Source organism: Elgaria multicarinata, chromosome 4, assembly GCF_023053635.1.
Source record: "Elgaria multicarinata webbii isolate HBS135686 ecotype San Diego chromosome 4, rElgMul1.1.pri, whole genome shotgun sequence".
Classification (NCBI taxonomy): Eukaryota; Metazoa; Chordata; class Lepidosauria; order Squamata; family Anguidae; genus Elgaria; species Elgaria multicarinata.
The window spans coordinates 116325747-116340356 of NC_086174.1; the positions used below are offsets into that span (position 1 = coordinate 116325747).

The 14610-nt window shown below is 38.8% G+C and overlaps 1 protein-coding gene across 1 annotated transcript in view; it reads right to left on the minus strand.

Moving 5' to 3' along the window:
• PRIM2 (DNA primase subunit 2) overlaps positions 1-14610 on the minus strand; it is a 93939-nt gene that overhangs the window by 60700 nt on the left and 18629 nt on the right. Inside the window, exons 5-6 of the mRNA XM_063125810.1 lie at positions 8091-8186; positions 6887-7024 (exon numbers count right to left, since the gene is read on the minus strand). Of these exons, the coding sequence (XP_062981880.1) occupies positions 6887-7024; positions 8091-8186 (234 nt within the window). The remainder of the gene's footprint in view (positions 1-6886; positions 7025-8090; positions 8187-14610) is intronic.

Below are 14610 nucleotides of genomic sequence, written 5' to 3' on the forward strand. Positions count from 1 at the left end.
CATCCCGGGCTGCTGTTTCGCTAGCGAATAAAGCTATCTGTTTGGACAAGAACTTTGGTGTGGACTCCGGTTTCTCCGTGTGGGCTCCAGTTTTTCCGTAACAGTAGTAATTACAAAAATGATCTTCTTTCAATTAGCTTTAAAATATGTTACTTTTTCAGTTTCCACTTTGATGTCATTGGTGCTAGGTAAAAATCAGTGGAACACAGCTTTGCTTTGAGGCAATGTTACTGATCACTTCAAATACTGTAAACACTATAAACACCATATAAATAATAATAAAATGAAGTCTGAACCTGTAAGAGGTAAGCTGGATACCTTTGATGTTCCCCTCATAGCAAGAAGGAAGGGAAATAGTAGCAACCCACAGTGAATGCTGCAATTAGGCCAGACTTTATTCCTTTGCGTAGCATTAGCATGCAAATGTATCCCCCTATCCTCAGCAGTGAGAAAATCCCCACACCTATGTAGTATACCCAACCTGACGTCTACAGTAACAGATTGCAACAGCTGAACAAGCAGAAGATGCTTCTTCTCCCCACCAATATTGCTTTCTATCAACAGGATAATGCAAAGTTACACAACAAAGTCCATGATTGTAGATGCCCATAAATAAGATCCTCAAAACTGCAAATGCATAGTGACAAATGCCAAGGCAAAAAGGTACTCTTCCACCGCATGCCAATCGCTCTAGATTTCTGTTCTAATGACACAAAAGGTTTACTGCACACTGAGTTATCTACAAGGAAATGAAGTAAACCCAAATTCATGTACTAGTATCAGCAATCATGTTGAGATGAAACACAAATCTTCCATCTTCCAGTCCAAATCCTATCCACTATGTTATTATAGGGGCTCAATACATGCTTTAAATTCTCTGTTTACTCAGAGGATCAGTTAATGCAAGTGGTTCCATCATCTCAGTGGTTCCCGGGTCAGTCCCTTGAGACCTATACACACCATAGTAAGATGACATTACCTTCCTCAACAACAACAAAAATCCAGAAAAAAATTCCCCCCATCCCATGCACTTACTTCTGCTGGACTCCATATTAATACAACAACACCGCCTGAAAACTTAGACCATAATAGAACAGTACTGACTGGAGCTCAACATGAAGCATCAAGGCATCAGAGGGATCCACCAACTTGAATTACGCCAAACATGTAGATATTCTACTTGAAACATTCTCAATCCACTTATGGATCTGAACCACAGCTCACCGTTAATGACAGAATTCAGAAGGGGAAAGTCTTCATCAAAGTAGAAATGACTAGCAGTGCTCATGTGCAGTTCCAGTCCATTCCGAGTGCCTACTCTATAAAAACAGCATTTCTCCTCTACACCTATCTTGACTTTGTTTTGACATATGCAGGTTGCAGCAGCTTATCTCAGAGAATGGCCTTGCAAGAAATAATATTTATGCACTCCATTGCACAGTGACTGAAATTGTTAAAAATATTTCATAAAAATATTGCAAGTACCTTGAACTCCCAAGCAATGCCAAACATCTTCTAACTGCTCCATAGTATTACAAATGGGGAAAAATAATAAATTGCACAGAAATAATAGGAAGACATTAAATGAAATTATACTAAAATGAAAGCACTTTTTCTGCTGCACTTCAGCATGAAGCATCCAGAGGACAAAGTCATTTTAATCATGTTTTATACTGCACTGTCAAAGTTATTACCTTACTAACCTTGTATATGCATATTATAAAAATCATCCATTTATGTTACAGTGAATTACTTTGGGTTAACACTCAGAACTCAATACCTGAAACGAATCTCAAGTGACAAGACCCTCATTAATCATAATTTTCAGATATTAATGCCACAACACAAAGCCTTCTTCTTCACAGTTTGAAACTTCAGGTGATCAAATATTATTGAACACCATCTGCACAAAATTGCATATCCCACTCCCAATTCCAAATAGAATTTACTGGCAGAAGCTACAATGATAGATGGTGTTTACAGATCTAAATAGAGGGGGAAGGGAGAATCCTTGACAGAAAGGTGTAAAAAACCCCATATTATTCCATGTGGGAAAATATCGCATTTCCACCTCTAAGTACCAGCAGCAAAAACTTGCAAAACTATTTTGTCTGTTTTTAAAGGTTTACATAGAATGCATGTGCTTCATAATCCGTATTTATATTCACAACACCTCAATACCCAGCACAAAGATATTGTCTCCTCAAGCTCTCCATAAAGAGGAAAGGGGATCTTTCATTGTGCCAGGCATAAGAGACCAACCTAGCTTTTCTCACCGCATACTTCAAGTACTTGGGCGATGTAGGTATGTGGAGCAATGGTGTAAAAAAGTGGAAGATCGTTTTAGTGCAAGATTGGTTTTAACAGTAAATGTGGAAAGCGGGAAGGGTTTTCTCTATCCTCTTAACTTTAAGGAAAACAGATTTCAAGGAAATTTCTAGATGGTATCTAATGCCATGGAAGATTTTTAAAATGACTTGTCATAGGTATTGTGGTTGGTTGGGAGGCTGCAGTAAGGTACTGACTTACATGTGCGCGAGGGCTGTAAATGTACAGAACAATCCTTTTTTAAAAAAAAAATGTAGGCGGATATTTTCTTGGAAGCAGTATAATTCTAGTGACTTCAGCAGAAACAAACACCCATATTTCTGATGAAAATCTGAAAGCAGAGCTTTCCTTTATGAGGCTAGAAAATCCACAATATAAAACCCTGTTACTGACCAAACCAAACACAGGCCACTAGCTATCTATGGCAGCCTATTAAGTGTTTGGAAATCTCTTAAGGTTTCGTAGTCTTAGGCAGACTGCACAAAGCTTTTGGTGGGCTGTATTGAGTTTGGTGGATCACAAGTTGTACAAGTTCTAATTAACAGCTTCCAAAGAAACTTCTTAAATAATTACTTTTCAAGGTTTAAAATTTGTTGATGAATGCATATCCTAACAAGCTGACCTGGCCCCTCTTATATATCAAGTCAGGGCTTTAAGTTATTTCAGTCCCATCCTTCTTCTACACACCTCAGAGCATTTCCGTTTTTTAAAAACTGCAATGAAATATCCTAGACTAAGAGACAACTTGACCTAGACCACTCAGATTAGGTTCATTGCTGAGCGTTGCCTTGAACTTGGTATCCTACATCCAAGCATAACGTGCCAACTGCTTCACCATACTGGCAAAGGCTTGGATCCATAGGTAAGACATACAATAGGGATTACCCAATTCATATCCCCTGCTACAGCCCCTGCGCACCCCAACGGCTGCTCCTGAGGGTCTTGGGTGGCCAACCAAAAACTCATGTTTCTTGTTCCTAACTTCACGCTGGATCTCCAAGATGTAACGCAAAGTGAAAGACAATCTCTTTCTCCAGCTCCAAACTTTTAAGTGGAGGGGACTCCATTCCACACAATGTGGAAACAAGTTTCTCTTTTTCTCCAGGGAGAACTAATGCTTGCTTTGGCTCTATTTATAAGCACCCGGCAAGCACAGAGCCAAGCCGATGCATCTTCCCAATGTCCCTCCAACTCAGAAGCCAAGCAGGAGGCAGATTGACTCAGCACTTACAAAGTGTTGTGAGTTCACGGCAATTGATTTTATTTATTTATTTATTTATTTATTACATTTTTATACTGCCCATCAGCTGAAGCTCTCTGGGCAGTGCATAATTAAAAAACATAAAAAGTATAGATAAATTTAAAAACATTAAAAGTTAAAAAGCAATAAAAAACCAGCTAAGTTAAAAACCAGGGAATGCCTATGCACACAAGGGAGGGTTTTCCAGAGGGTGGGTGCTGCTACAGAGAAGGCCTGCCGAGGTTCTTCATGGCGGCAAAAGAGAACCCAAAACAAATCCCAACTTGGGGGTGGGGGATAGGGAACAGGATCAGATCATCCTGCTCCCACCCCCCGAACTTTCATGCTCACCAGAAAGCAGCTGAACATGTGCCACAGCAATTATGAGCAAAATGGTAGCGCCAAATTTCACAATATAACCCTTTTTCCATTTGTGTTTTCAATGTATTATTGTAAATGATTCTTTTGTAGCATAGGTTTGATTACCAGAAAACACACTGTACTCTAGCCTCTCTTTGGAACTTTGAGCAGAAGTTTCATCAATAGCTTTAAAGCTTTTTAACTTAGATCTTCACATATTTAAAATTCCAATACCAAAATGTGTATGCATGTGTTCACATTTTATACATGTATATTTACACACACTTTTAGTTAATATGAGAATACCTGCCACACCTAAATAAATCTTCAAAATAAATAACAAATACCTCAGTACCTTCTGTTACAGATTACACTGTATAAGTTTTTAAAGTGTTGATCTATAAGATTTTCTGTTGTCTCCAAGCACAGATCTACTGTAAAAAAAAGCTGTCACAGACTTTAGAAGAACCAAAGAAGCTATTTCAGTGTTCTGCTGTTTCCTAGCAACAAGTATCTGCTGATGTCTTCTCATCACAAGTAGACAATTTGTATAAAATCTGTTGTGTTACAGGGCAGTCATATGTCAAGGAAAGCAATGCTGTGTGCAGCATTAAGTTTCCATCTATAAATAACATAGTCACGAAACTATTTTAATAAGTGTAGAATTAGGTTTAGAAGTCCAAACCATTAGTTTTTGTTTTGTCTTAAGTTGCAGCGTTGTGCGTCTATGAGTACATAATGTATCACTGAAGTAAGATAAATCGGATATTTATTGATAAAAACTCAGAGGTTTGTCCACAGAGCAGAATTTTAATTTTATTTTTAAGTCATGAGGAAGGGGAGTAACATCCACGTACATGCTTCGACAAAGCAACTGTGGTCAAATTGTAGGTATAGTTATCAATAGCATTTGTATACCACTTTCAAAGAGCTTTTGGTTTGGATCCAGAGATGTGCAAGCGTAATTTTGCTCACACAGTAAGGCTTTCTTCACCCTTTGTGTACTGCAACACACTACACTCCTTGAAAAGCCTGTCCCAAAGAGAGAGGGACCCTGTGGAAAAGCATGGGATGTGGTGTGGTGGTGGTGGTGGGGGGATGTGGAAGGAGAGAATCAGCAGAAATTGGAATGGGCCACCTTCTACGAATGCAAGAGCACCTATCGATCAAAGTTATGTATCCTGTAATCCATGCAACACCCCCGTAAAATGATTTACATTAAACGTTTTAATTTTGTGGAGAACCTCTTCTCAGAGTGAGGGGCCTCTACAGTAGGGCAATCCCACCCCATCCCCAAATGTGAAAAGTCACCCTTCATCACTGGACAAACCCTCTCTCCACTTTTGCTGCCACCATGAAACTACACTGTTATTTTTTAAAAAACTACACCTTTCATTAGACATGCGACAAAAGCTCCTACCCCTAACCAACCTTAAGTCAATTCCCCTATCAAGCTTCACCCCAATTAACTCAAAGAACGAACAATGAGGCTTCTAGTTATGATTTTAAAACCACACATGGCAGGTGGGAGGAGGCACCGCAAATGGATGCAGTGCATTTATGTGGGTTGTTTCCTTTTATGTGGAATTGGTTTGACTCCTCGAGGCTCACCTTAGGAATCACAATGGCCGCCAAAAGCTGGTAAGTCTGGCCTCCCGCCCAAAGCATCCTGGGAGTTGTAGGTGTAAACCTAGGTTTTTATTAAATTCTTTAAAAATACTTAAACCCCCAAAATTCATGTTTTTAGTTTTTTCTGGTACATTGTAGAACCAGACCTATCACCGTGTCAAATTTCAAGTTTCGAACTCATTTGGAAGTGGGCAAACATTTCCGGACATACATGACACACACACACACACTTTCCGCTTTATAGGTAGAGAAGAAACCTGTCTTGATTTTCCCCTCTTACTGGTAAGATTAACTGCCAATTTGCCAGCACACCATAATTACAATGTAACTTTCCTCAGGTACAAGTCTTGAGTAAAAAGCAGACATTTTTCTTTTATCGTTAACCCATTTAGACCCTCAGTTATTGAAACAAAACATAAGTAACATGTTTTATTTCAATAACTGAGGGTGTAAATGGGTTAACAGCAAAAGAAAAAAAATACTTCAATAATAAATAATAATAACAACAGTAACAACAACAACAACAATAATAATAATAATAATAAGGTGACGATGATGATGAACATAAAGAAGAAGAAAGAGGAGGAGGAGGAGAAGCACTGATAAGAGTGGTTTCCATAAGGTGACCTAATGAGTTCTCAGCAGAGGCTGGATTTGAACAGTAACTTCCTACTTCACGATCAAGTCGTATGTGTGAAGGAATGAGTTAACTGTGGAGTACAAAGAAACCTAGACCATGCAGAGAAACTAAGAATACGATCCTCTTCAAAGCCACTTCCATTAATACAGACACAAGAGAATTGTTATATTGATTTGAGCTTTCCATTATGGCTTATGTTTCAGAAACTATCTCACCTACTTCTCATTGTTTGGGGGCTTCCTATTTGAAAGCCATTAATACATGATGCACATGCAACAATGCAACTTAGCTACGGAAACTACCTTTTAAAGGTTAAACACTAGCTACCAAAATGCATGTTTTTCTTCTGTTTTTCCACCCCTTCTTAAAATTATTACAAAATGGTCCAGAACAAAAGAAAACTGATTGCTAATAACACAGAAAATGATTGCAAACTACTAATGCCACCTCTGGAAGAAGGGCTACAGTTGTTCACTGAATGGTAAAGGCGAAGTGCTATTTAACGAGGATTGTGTGTGTGTGTGTTATACTTCTTTTAACGTTGAAATACTTCTCAAATCCTGTAAGCTAAATCCCCATGCCCTACCCCAATCATTTTTTTCGAGGCTGGATGCAATGTTGCCATTTATACACTAAAAACAAAAAGGGGCCATGAAGCACAGAGCAAATTAGGTAGAAAAAAGACTTACTGCCAGGGCTTTCGACAGTTTGGTTCTGTAATTGTTCAAGACAATGGAAAGAAAATCCTGCCGAGGCACACAGGCGTAACCACCAAGAAAGTAAACTTGTCTGACACGAACTAAATCCACAGCATCACAGAAAGGGACCTGAATTGGAAAAGAAAAGACCAGATGTAATCAATAAAGAACCAGGCCAGTATATTTTAACTTAATTATAGCACAACGAAGTAAATAAAAATCCAATAATTCAAGGAAACAGCATTTAAAAAACCTGATGAAGAGAATTTGCAACAGGAGCAATGTGATATGGAACTCACATCAAGTCTTAGCAATTAAGGATCAGCCCATATAGCTCTTTAGATATCATGAAGGACCTATTTCCCAACCAAGATACAAAAAATGACATAATTTTAGAAGCAGCCTTTCAAATCAGATGTTTCTATCCTCCATCAAAAGGAAAGTGCTTGCTAATGGGTGCTAATTAAAATGGGAAAGTATCCTGATTTATTAAATGAACTGCAATCTTTCAGGAGTCATCAGTTCTGAGGTTGCAGCCACAGGGTTTTTTTCAGCACCCACTGTGAAGACTGCATGTGCTCATGTGGTTGGGATATTTGCTCACACTGACCAGTGACGTAGAATAATATCATAAGGAAATAGTTGATTCACACAGACATCACTTGATATGTGGGTAGGTAGGAGACTAAAGCACAACTGAGATTGGTTGTCTGAGACTTTCAGTTCTTAAACTAATTCCTTAGTTATGTGCGAACTTAAATATTTATACAGAACGTTGTTGAGCATGCTTGTTTGTTTTGAGAAACCTTCTGTAAAGTAACAGTGCTTTCAAGACTAATTTCAGGATGATTCTTTTTCCTGCAAAGAGCAATTCTTTCACACAAAGTACCATCCTGCAGACCTCATCACAGTAAAATTTGTTTCAATAAATGAACACTCAACTTTCACTCAGGGAAAGTACTTTATCTGCTGATCTGCACAGATATTGGCAAGTTAAGATTAGTATATAGATTGGTAAATCAACCAGCCATTTCCTTTGAGACAAATATTTTACACAAGAACTGTGGATAGAAGTAATCAGAATATGAAATAGTAGCACTATTCACTAAGTGGAAAAACTGAAGCTATAAGAATGACAGTACAATTTTTTTTTCATTGATACTAAATGCCATGACAATCTGTGCAGTTCACTTACTTTATAGAAGACAGTTTTTTCTACATCAGAGGAGACAAAAGAAGGAGTTGCATTTTGTAGCTTGTCTTTAATGACAGTCTTTTCTGTTTCTGGAATCTAAAATAAAAGGAATTGTGTTTTTAAAGGTCATTGAAAAAGAAAGGAGAGAGCCTTTTAGGAGATTATGCAAAAATAAATGGGACATCCGAGGTAAACATAGAAAAATGAGGCAATCAGGTGTATTATTAAAGAAAAAGCGAGTAAGAAAGAATGGAAAAGGGAAAAGGTTCAACTGAAAGATATAATGGGTGAATTTGAACACCACAATAAATTATAGTTTAATGCAAGGGTGAGCAACTTGTGGCCCTCCAGATATTTGGGTCTAAAAACCACCAGATAGATCCCTGACCACTGGCTATGCTGACTAAGGTTGTAGGTCAAAGGTTGTAGGCCAAAACATGTTGAGGGCCACAAGTTGCCCAATGCTGATTGGGCATAAGCCAGTAACAGTGAGCCTTTGGCCTACATATTTCCCGCACTCCTCCTCCTGTGTGGCCAGGAGGAATTTGAGGCAGACTTCTATTCTTGTTTAACCACTGCTTATTGCATCATCCTGATTGACAAAATCAAGGTTAAGATGAACTATGGTTAGTTCCATACAAGCCAACTTGTGAAGCTAGATTTTTTCAACATACTATATTTAATGTTAACCACAACTTCTAGGCTTGCTGCAGCTCATTCATGTCATGCTTGAACTGGACAAGCAAAGCATGAAGTTAACAAAAATGGAAAAGGCGTTAAAAAATTGTGCTCCTTTTTTCCTTCAACATGTCAAACAGAAGTCACCTTCCATCCTCAGGACTAAGCTCTTTGGGTATTCAGGAAATTGAACCTATCTTCCCATGGACACTGCCGGACTCACATTTAAAAGGAGCCTTTAAATTTAAAAATCACATTTTAAAAAGTTAAGCAAATTGAAACAGACTTAAGATATTAGGAAATTCTTCCCACAGCTGCTTCTCAAGGCTCCAGATTAATCCATAATTAATCTGCCGCCACCAAAGTTATTATTTCTACATCTCAATGTGTTGGAAGATAAGGTTGATAATGGGATCGTGTGTGGTTAAAAGGAAGTTTTGTTGCTGTAGTGTAATTCACTCATGATAACAGAAAGTTGTCTTTTTGTATAAAGTTCAAAATGTTGCAATAACCTTGTAAACAATTTTTGCAATACTTTGTTGAAAATATACTTCTCTCATTGTTCCAACTCCTACCGGAGTTCCACCATTTCCTAATTATTATTTTTTTTAAATGACTAGTTTTTATCTAGCATCTAATGATTTGATTTGTAACTATCTACGAAAACTATATTAAATCAGAAAGTACAATATACCAGGCAGAGTCCAATGGAGTGCTTCCGCCCCTGCTGATTCTCTTCTACCCAGCCGATCGCATTACTGCCCCCACCGCTTGCACAACAGCAATTTAGCGTTTCTGGTGCAACTTGAAACAAGCGAAAATGCTGGTTTCTGGAAGGAAGCAGGTCGGCACAGGTCGCATAAAGGAGCTCCACCAACCTGCCTCCTCCCAGAAATTAATGTTTCTGCTTGTTTCGGGGCTTCCCGTAGGAAACGCTAAATCTCCCACTTACACAATGCGATTCAGTGGGACCCACCAGGGAATTGGTAGGGTGGAAAAGCATAGGCGAGGGCATAAGTGCCCTGTTGGATTCTGTCCATAGCCAAGGGCACACTTGGCTACAAACACATTGTGCTAACTCTACATCTAGTCATACTTAGAGTTGTTGTACTGAAATTAATGAGGTTTAGTCAGGATTAACGTAAGTTCTATTAATTTCAATGGTCTACTCTAACTATGACTAAGCCTGGATCCATTCCACAGCCAGCCATTACCGCCCTCACATTTTCAAACTTTGTTAAAGTCAAGAAATTTCTATTTGATCTCTTATAGAGGAGATAGCCTCTTTCTTTCCTTAATTTAACATAGCCCTGGGATAGTTAATAGCTCTTGGGAAGGTCTAAATTGAGTGATTCCCATTGCTTTCTTCACACCCACTGATGCTGCACTACATATGAACATTAATTCAAGTCAGCGTTCTGCCTCATGGCCCAAGGTACAGAAGGACTGACTTACAAGAAGTAAACGAGGATCTTTGGCTTTCCACAGCAAACATATAATGAGTTATGCTTTACTTATAAAACAATCCGTTGATTTCCCCTCATATAGCCTACAGCTTTTCCCCAGCAATAAATCAGCATACTGCAGAAGCTTTGTGAAATCCAGAATATTTAGCACCTATTTATTTATTTATTTATTTTAGCTGTATTTAGAGCCAGTTATATATGGTTGAACAATACCACAAGGAGGGGAGGGCTGCAGAGATTGGTGTATTTATACTCACAATCTCAAAAGCACCACACCATATTTTTCTTGTTTTATCATTATAATAAGCTCATGATGTAGATTAGGCCCAGTAGGTTTTGGGGTTAGGCAGGCATATGGATCTCCTGTGTTCAGAACAAATTCTATCCAATACATTGTGTTCTTTTAAAAATGAATCAATTAACATTTTTAAATCAAAGGTGGCATTAGATGCAGCCGTAATATAATGTGTAGTTTAGTTTTATTTTAAACTATTTTTACAAGTTTATTGTAACTACTAAAAACAGTCTTAGAAGGGTCCATTTAGATCTGTTGATAATCACCATCTGTCCCTAATCAAACTGAGACAATTAACAAATTAAAACCCTTAATTAGCATTGTGTCTATTTCCCCCAAATTGCTTTCCATTACGTTTATGGAAGTGAAAAGAGGCAGCCATACTAGTAATTCTTCAATCACATTTACTACTTTGTTTTTACAAAACTGTGCAAGCCAACACACCATATGTGCAGAAAACTACAGCCAAAGATGGAATTCTTGAAGCAAACTTCACAAAATTGCTCTGTAGATAATATAGGCAAACTGTCTCAGGAAGATATAGAAAGGAGACAAGAAAAGGTTAGCAGGAAATCATTTATATATAAGAGACTCGGATTTAATAGAAAAGATGCACTACTAACCCGTGTGAACAAGAACAGCATGGCTCTGAAAAAGGAAGAGAAGGAACACTAGTATTCCCCAGAAAAGTAACATTATCTAACAGGAAGACATAGGGCTTTGTTTCAAAACCAACCAGCAGTTCATTATGCCAGGGCCAATTATTACAGGCCTTTAAGCAGGCCCTAAAGACTTTTGATCTTGGCCTATAATCGAGTTAGGACATTACTGGATTACACTGTGTATCGAGTGCTATCTGGTTTTAACTGTTAATTTTCATATTCTATTCTTATTGCTTTTATCATTGTTTTATTGAGTTTTGTGGGTTTAAATCTTGCCGTATGCCGTCTTGGGATGGCTTACCAAAAATATATTTTATAAGTATTTTAATTAACGAAGAAGCAAAGTGGAATGCCTAAATCACTGGATTACTGCAAGAGCCTCTTCTAAAACAAGGCATACCTAAAAAGATAAAGTCACTGGTGCTAATCAATACTATTGGCATTGCGCCTCTTACACTAGTGCAATGTAATTTAAGTTAACACTAACGTCAAATAAGATACTGCTCACAATTGCTTCCCCCTCGCCACCTTGCCAAATTGGAGGTCCTGGCTTTCAATTACTTACCTAGCAACCTAAATTTAGCTTCCAGGACCTCAAAACTACATTTTCCCATGTCACTGGTGCCAGCATCCACTGACTACACCCCAGCACTATCTACCAAGCTACCTGGACAATGTGTGATATCTACAGCTTTTGTGACAGTCAAGTAATGTATCATGTGTACTACATGCAAGTCACATACCGAGCTATCTAGGTCTCTAATGATAAATTCCTTCTCCCTAGGATAGATAGGCTTAGGACAGAAGCTTGGCAGATCCAACTCCTACATCTATGAATCAAGGAATTGGCATTAATGAAGGAGCAGGCCTAAGCACTAATTCTGATAGTTATACATGACGCCTTGATGGCATTCAGCATTCCTAACTCTAAAAACCTACATGCTGATGTAAATACCAGGAATGTTTTAATGGTGAGCTCCTTCAGTGTAAGTTTCAAACAGGTTCAGGTTCTAGGTTAGGAACTGATGTGCCAGAACGGAGTTTAAGGCAGGAATGGGGAAACGCTTAATGAAATCTGGCTCACAACTGGATTTTTTTAAAAAAATCTAAAAATGCAGTACAGAGCGGCTGCATTATCAAGTTGGCTGCTTTGAAACTCCACAGTGGACACCAGGAGGCTGCAACCCAACCTGAAAGTCAATTTGCGCGGGTGGAGAGACACAAAGAGGCAAGGGAGGGATAGCCAGAAAGTAGTCACAGGACACTGAATCAACTGTGCAAGGCATTAGATCAACCTCTTGGACACAGCCTCAGCCCACCCAAGCTCCCCTCAGTCGCTTCTCAGTGCTAGACCAGTGTTAAGGGATGGGGAGCGTAGAATGCAAATTCTAAGTGATCTGTATAACTTTCTACTGTTCGAAATATTTGTATTACTGCATATCTGTATAAATATTTTCCTTTTATGCATTTGTCCTGGCCTTTGGCTAATATAATAAGCTTTGAATTGAATTGAGAACAGAGTGCATGTGTGCACCAGCTGTGGCATAAGGCAAAGGTGGGAACACATTCTGTTCCCAATTTCTGAGTCAGCTGTTTTGCTGAGGAAGTGGAAGGCAGTTGTTTCTGTCCAGCTTTCCTAATCAATAGAAGTGCTCAGAATGACCAACTACTTTCTGGCTTCCTCCCTCTGCCAAGAAGTTGCAGAAGCAGTGGAGGAGTCCCAGTAGGTGTGGAGAAAGGCTGCAGGCAAAGGAGCGAAGAGGAGGAACACCAGCTGGGAATGCTTACAGCTTTTTGGAAGTGGTGAAATGCCAAGCAAGGCTCCACCAAACACACCGGACTCCCATCATGGCAGTCCCCAGTAAGCCCCCTGTTCAAGTTCTTTCCACCTTCCTTTGGCAGCTTTTGTGACACTGATATGTGAATGACTAACTAGAAGCACGTCTAACAGCATTCTTCTTTTGTTTGTAAACTTTAGATGGTCACAGAGAGAAAGAAAAAAAAGAGGGTGATGGAGGTCCATCCACCAATATTTGTTGAGGTTTCTGTTCAGTTACACTTTTGTTCCCTTAGAAAATGTCAAAGCTCAAACAGCAGACAACCATAGGTCCTGCCCCCAATGGACTTCTCCCATGGGTCAATGGCGCATCAAAGAAAATAAAGCTCCCCGCCCACCCTAATTTCAATTAAAGCAACTCCTTTCAAGGCCTCTAGTTGGGTTTGCACATCCTGCTTACACCACTCTGTCAAATAAATTCTGGATAGAGTGCCAAACAAGGTTTTCTAGCACAGCTTCTGACATAATGCTGGAAATGAGTGAACCCTAGCAGCATTCAATGGTGCAGTAGATAGGCCTTTGGTCTGATCCAGCACAGCTCTTCTTCTGTTTTGCAGACCTTGTGACCACTGAAACCAAAGAGCGGTTTTGATTCTACTGCTAAAATGCAAATTGGTGACAAACTATCAATTCAGCCAGGCCCTTTTAACAATTTAAATGAACTAACTACTGTCAAAACCCAGTTATCCTTGTGTTACTTTCACAAAAAGTCAAGAACTCTTAATTCATTGAGATAATGAATTACAAGTGTTCTTATACATTCTTCTACTGTTCAACTAAAAAGGCTTGAAAAGGAAATATAATGAAAGAGGTCTGCTCTTATCAGAACAATTCAGTGACATAACAGCAAACTGAAATATAGACATTTTCACTGCTTAACAAACCTTTCCAAAGAGGGGTGTTGTTGTTTTTAAAAAAATCACAACAAAATCAAAGAGCAGATACCCGGGGGGGGGGGGGGGAGAGAACGGGACTGAACTTCACGAACTTCTGCTACTTACACCCCTTTTATTCTGCCCAGCTGGCCAGTAACTGCATGACAGAGCATTAGCTCCTCCAACTGACTATTCCAGGACATGGTTTTTCTTCCCTCAGTAGTGCAGAAAAAATACTCTTAACAGAATTTGATTTAAGCATATGAAATGTGTGTGTGGTGTATATAAGAGAGAGAAAAATCACGTACAGATTTATCACACAATTTAGAAGTCGGTCAAGTTCAAACAGTAGACTGTCCTATGAAAACCATATAGTCCACAACCTTAGGAAATATATCAGTACCAACATGATGTAATTCACTGTAACATTTGATCATACTGCAGCTTGTCATTTTTCATTTGCTAAACTCACCACAACCATTTTTTAAAAAGGTGTAGCGTCTATGCTCAATAAAAAAAGATTCAGAGTTGTTTATCTTTTTCCAGGGTCAATAAATCCACAAGTACGCTCAAGCGATGCACATTTAAATATTATTGATATCAATGAGTCTTAGGTATGCCTAACTTTGCACTAGGGCTCCTTTTTAACCAGGCCAAAAACTGGCACATGGTAGGTAAGAAGCCACGTGTAACAAACATGGGATCTA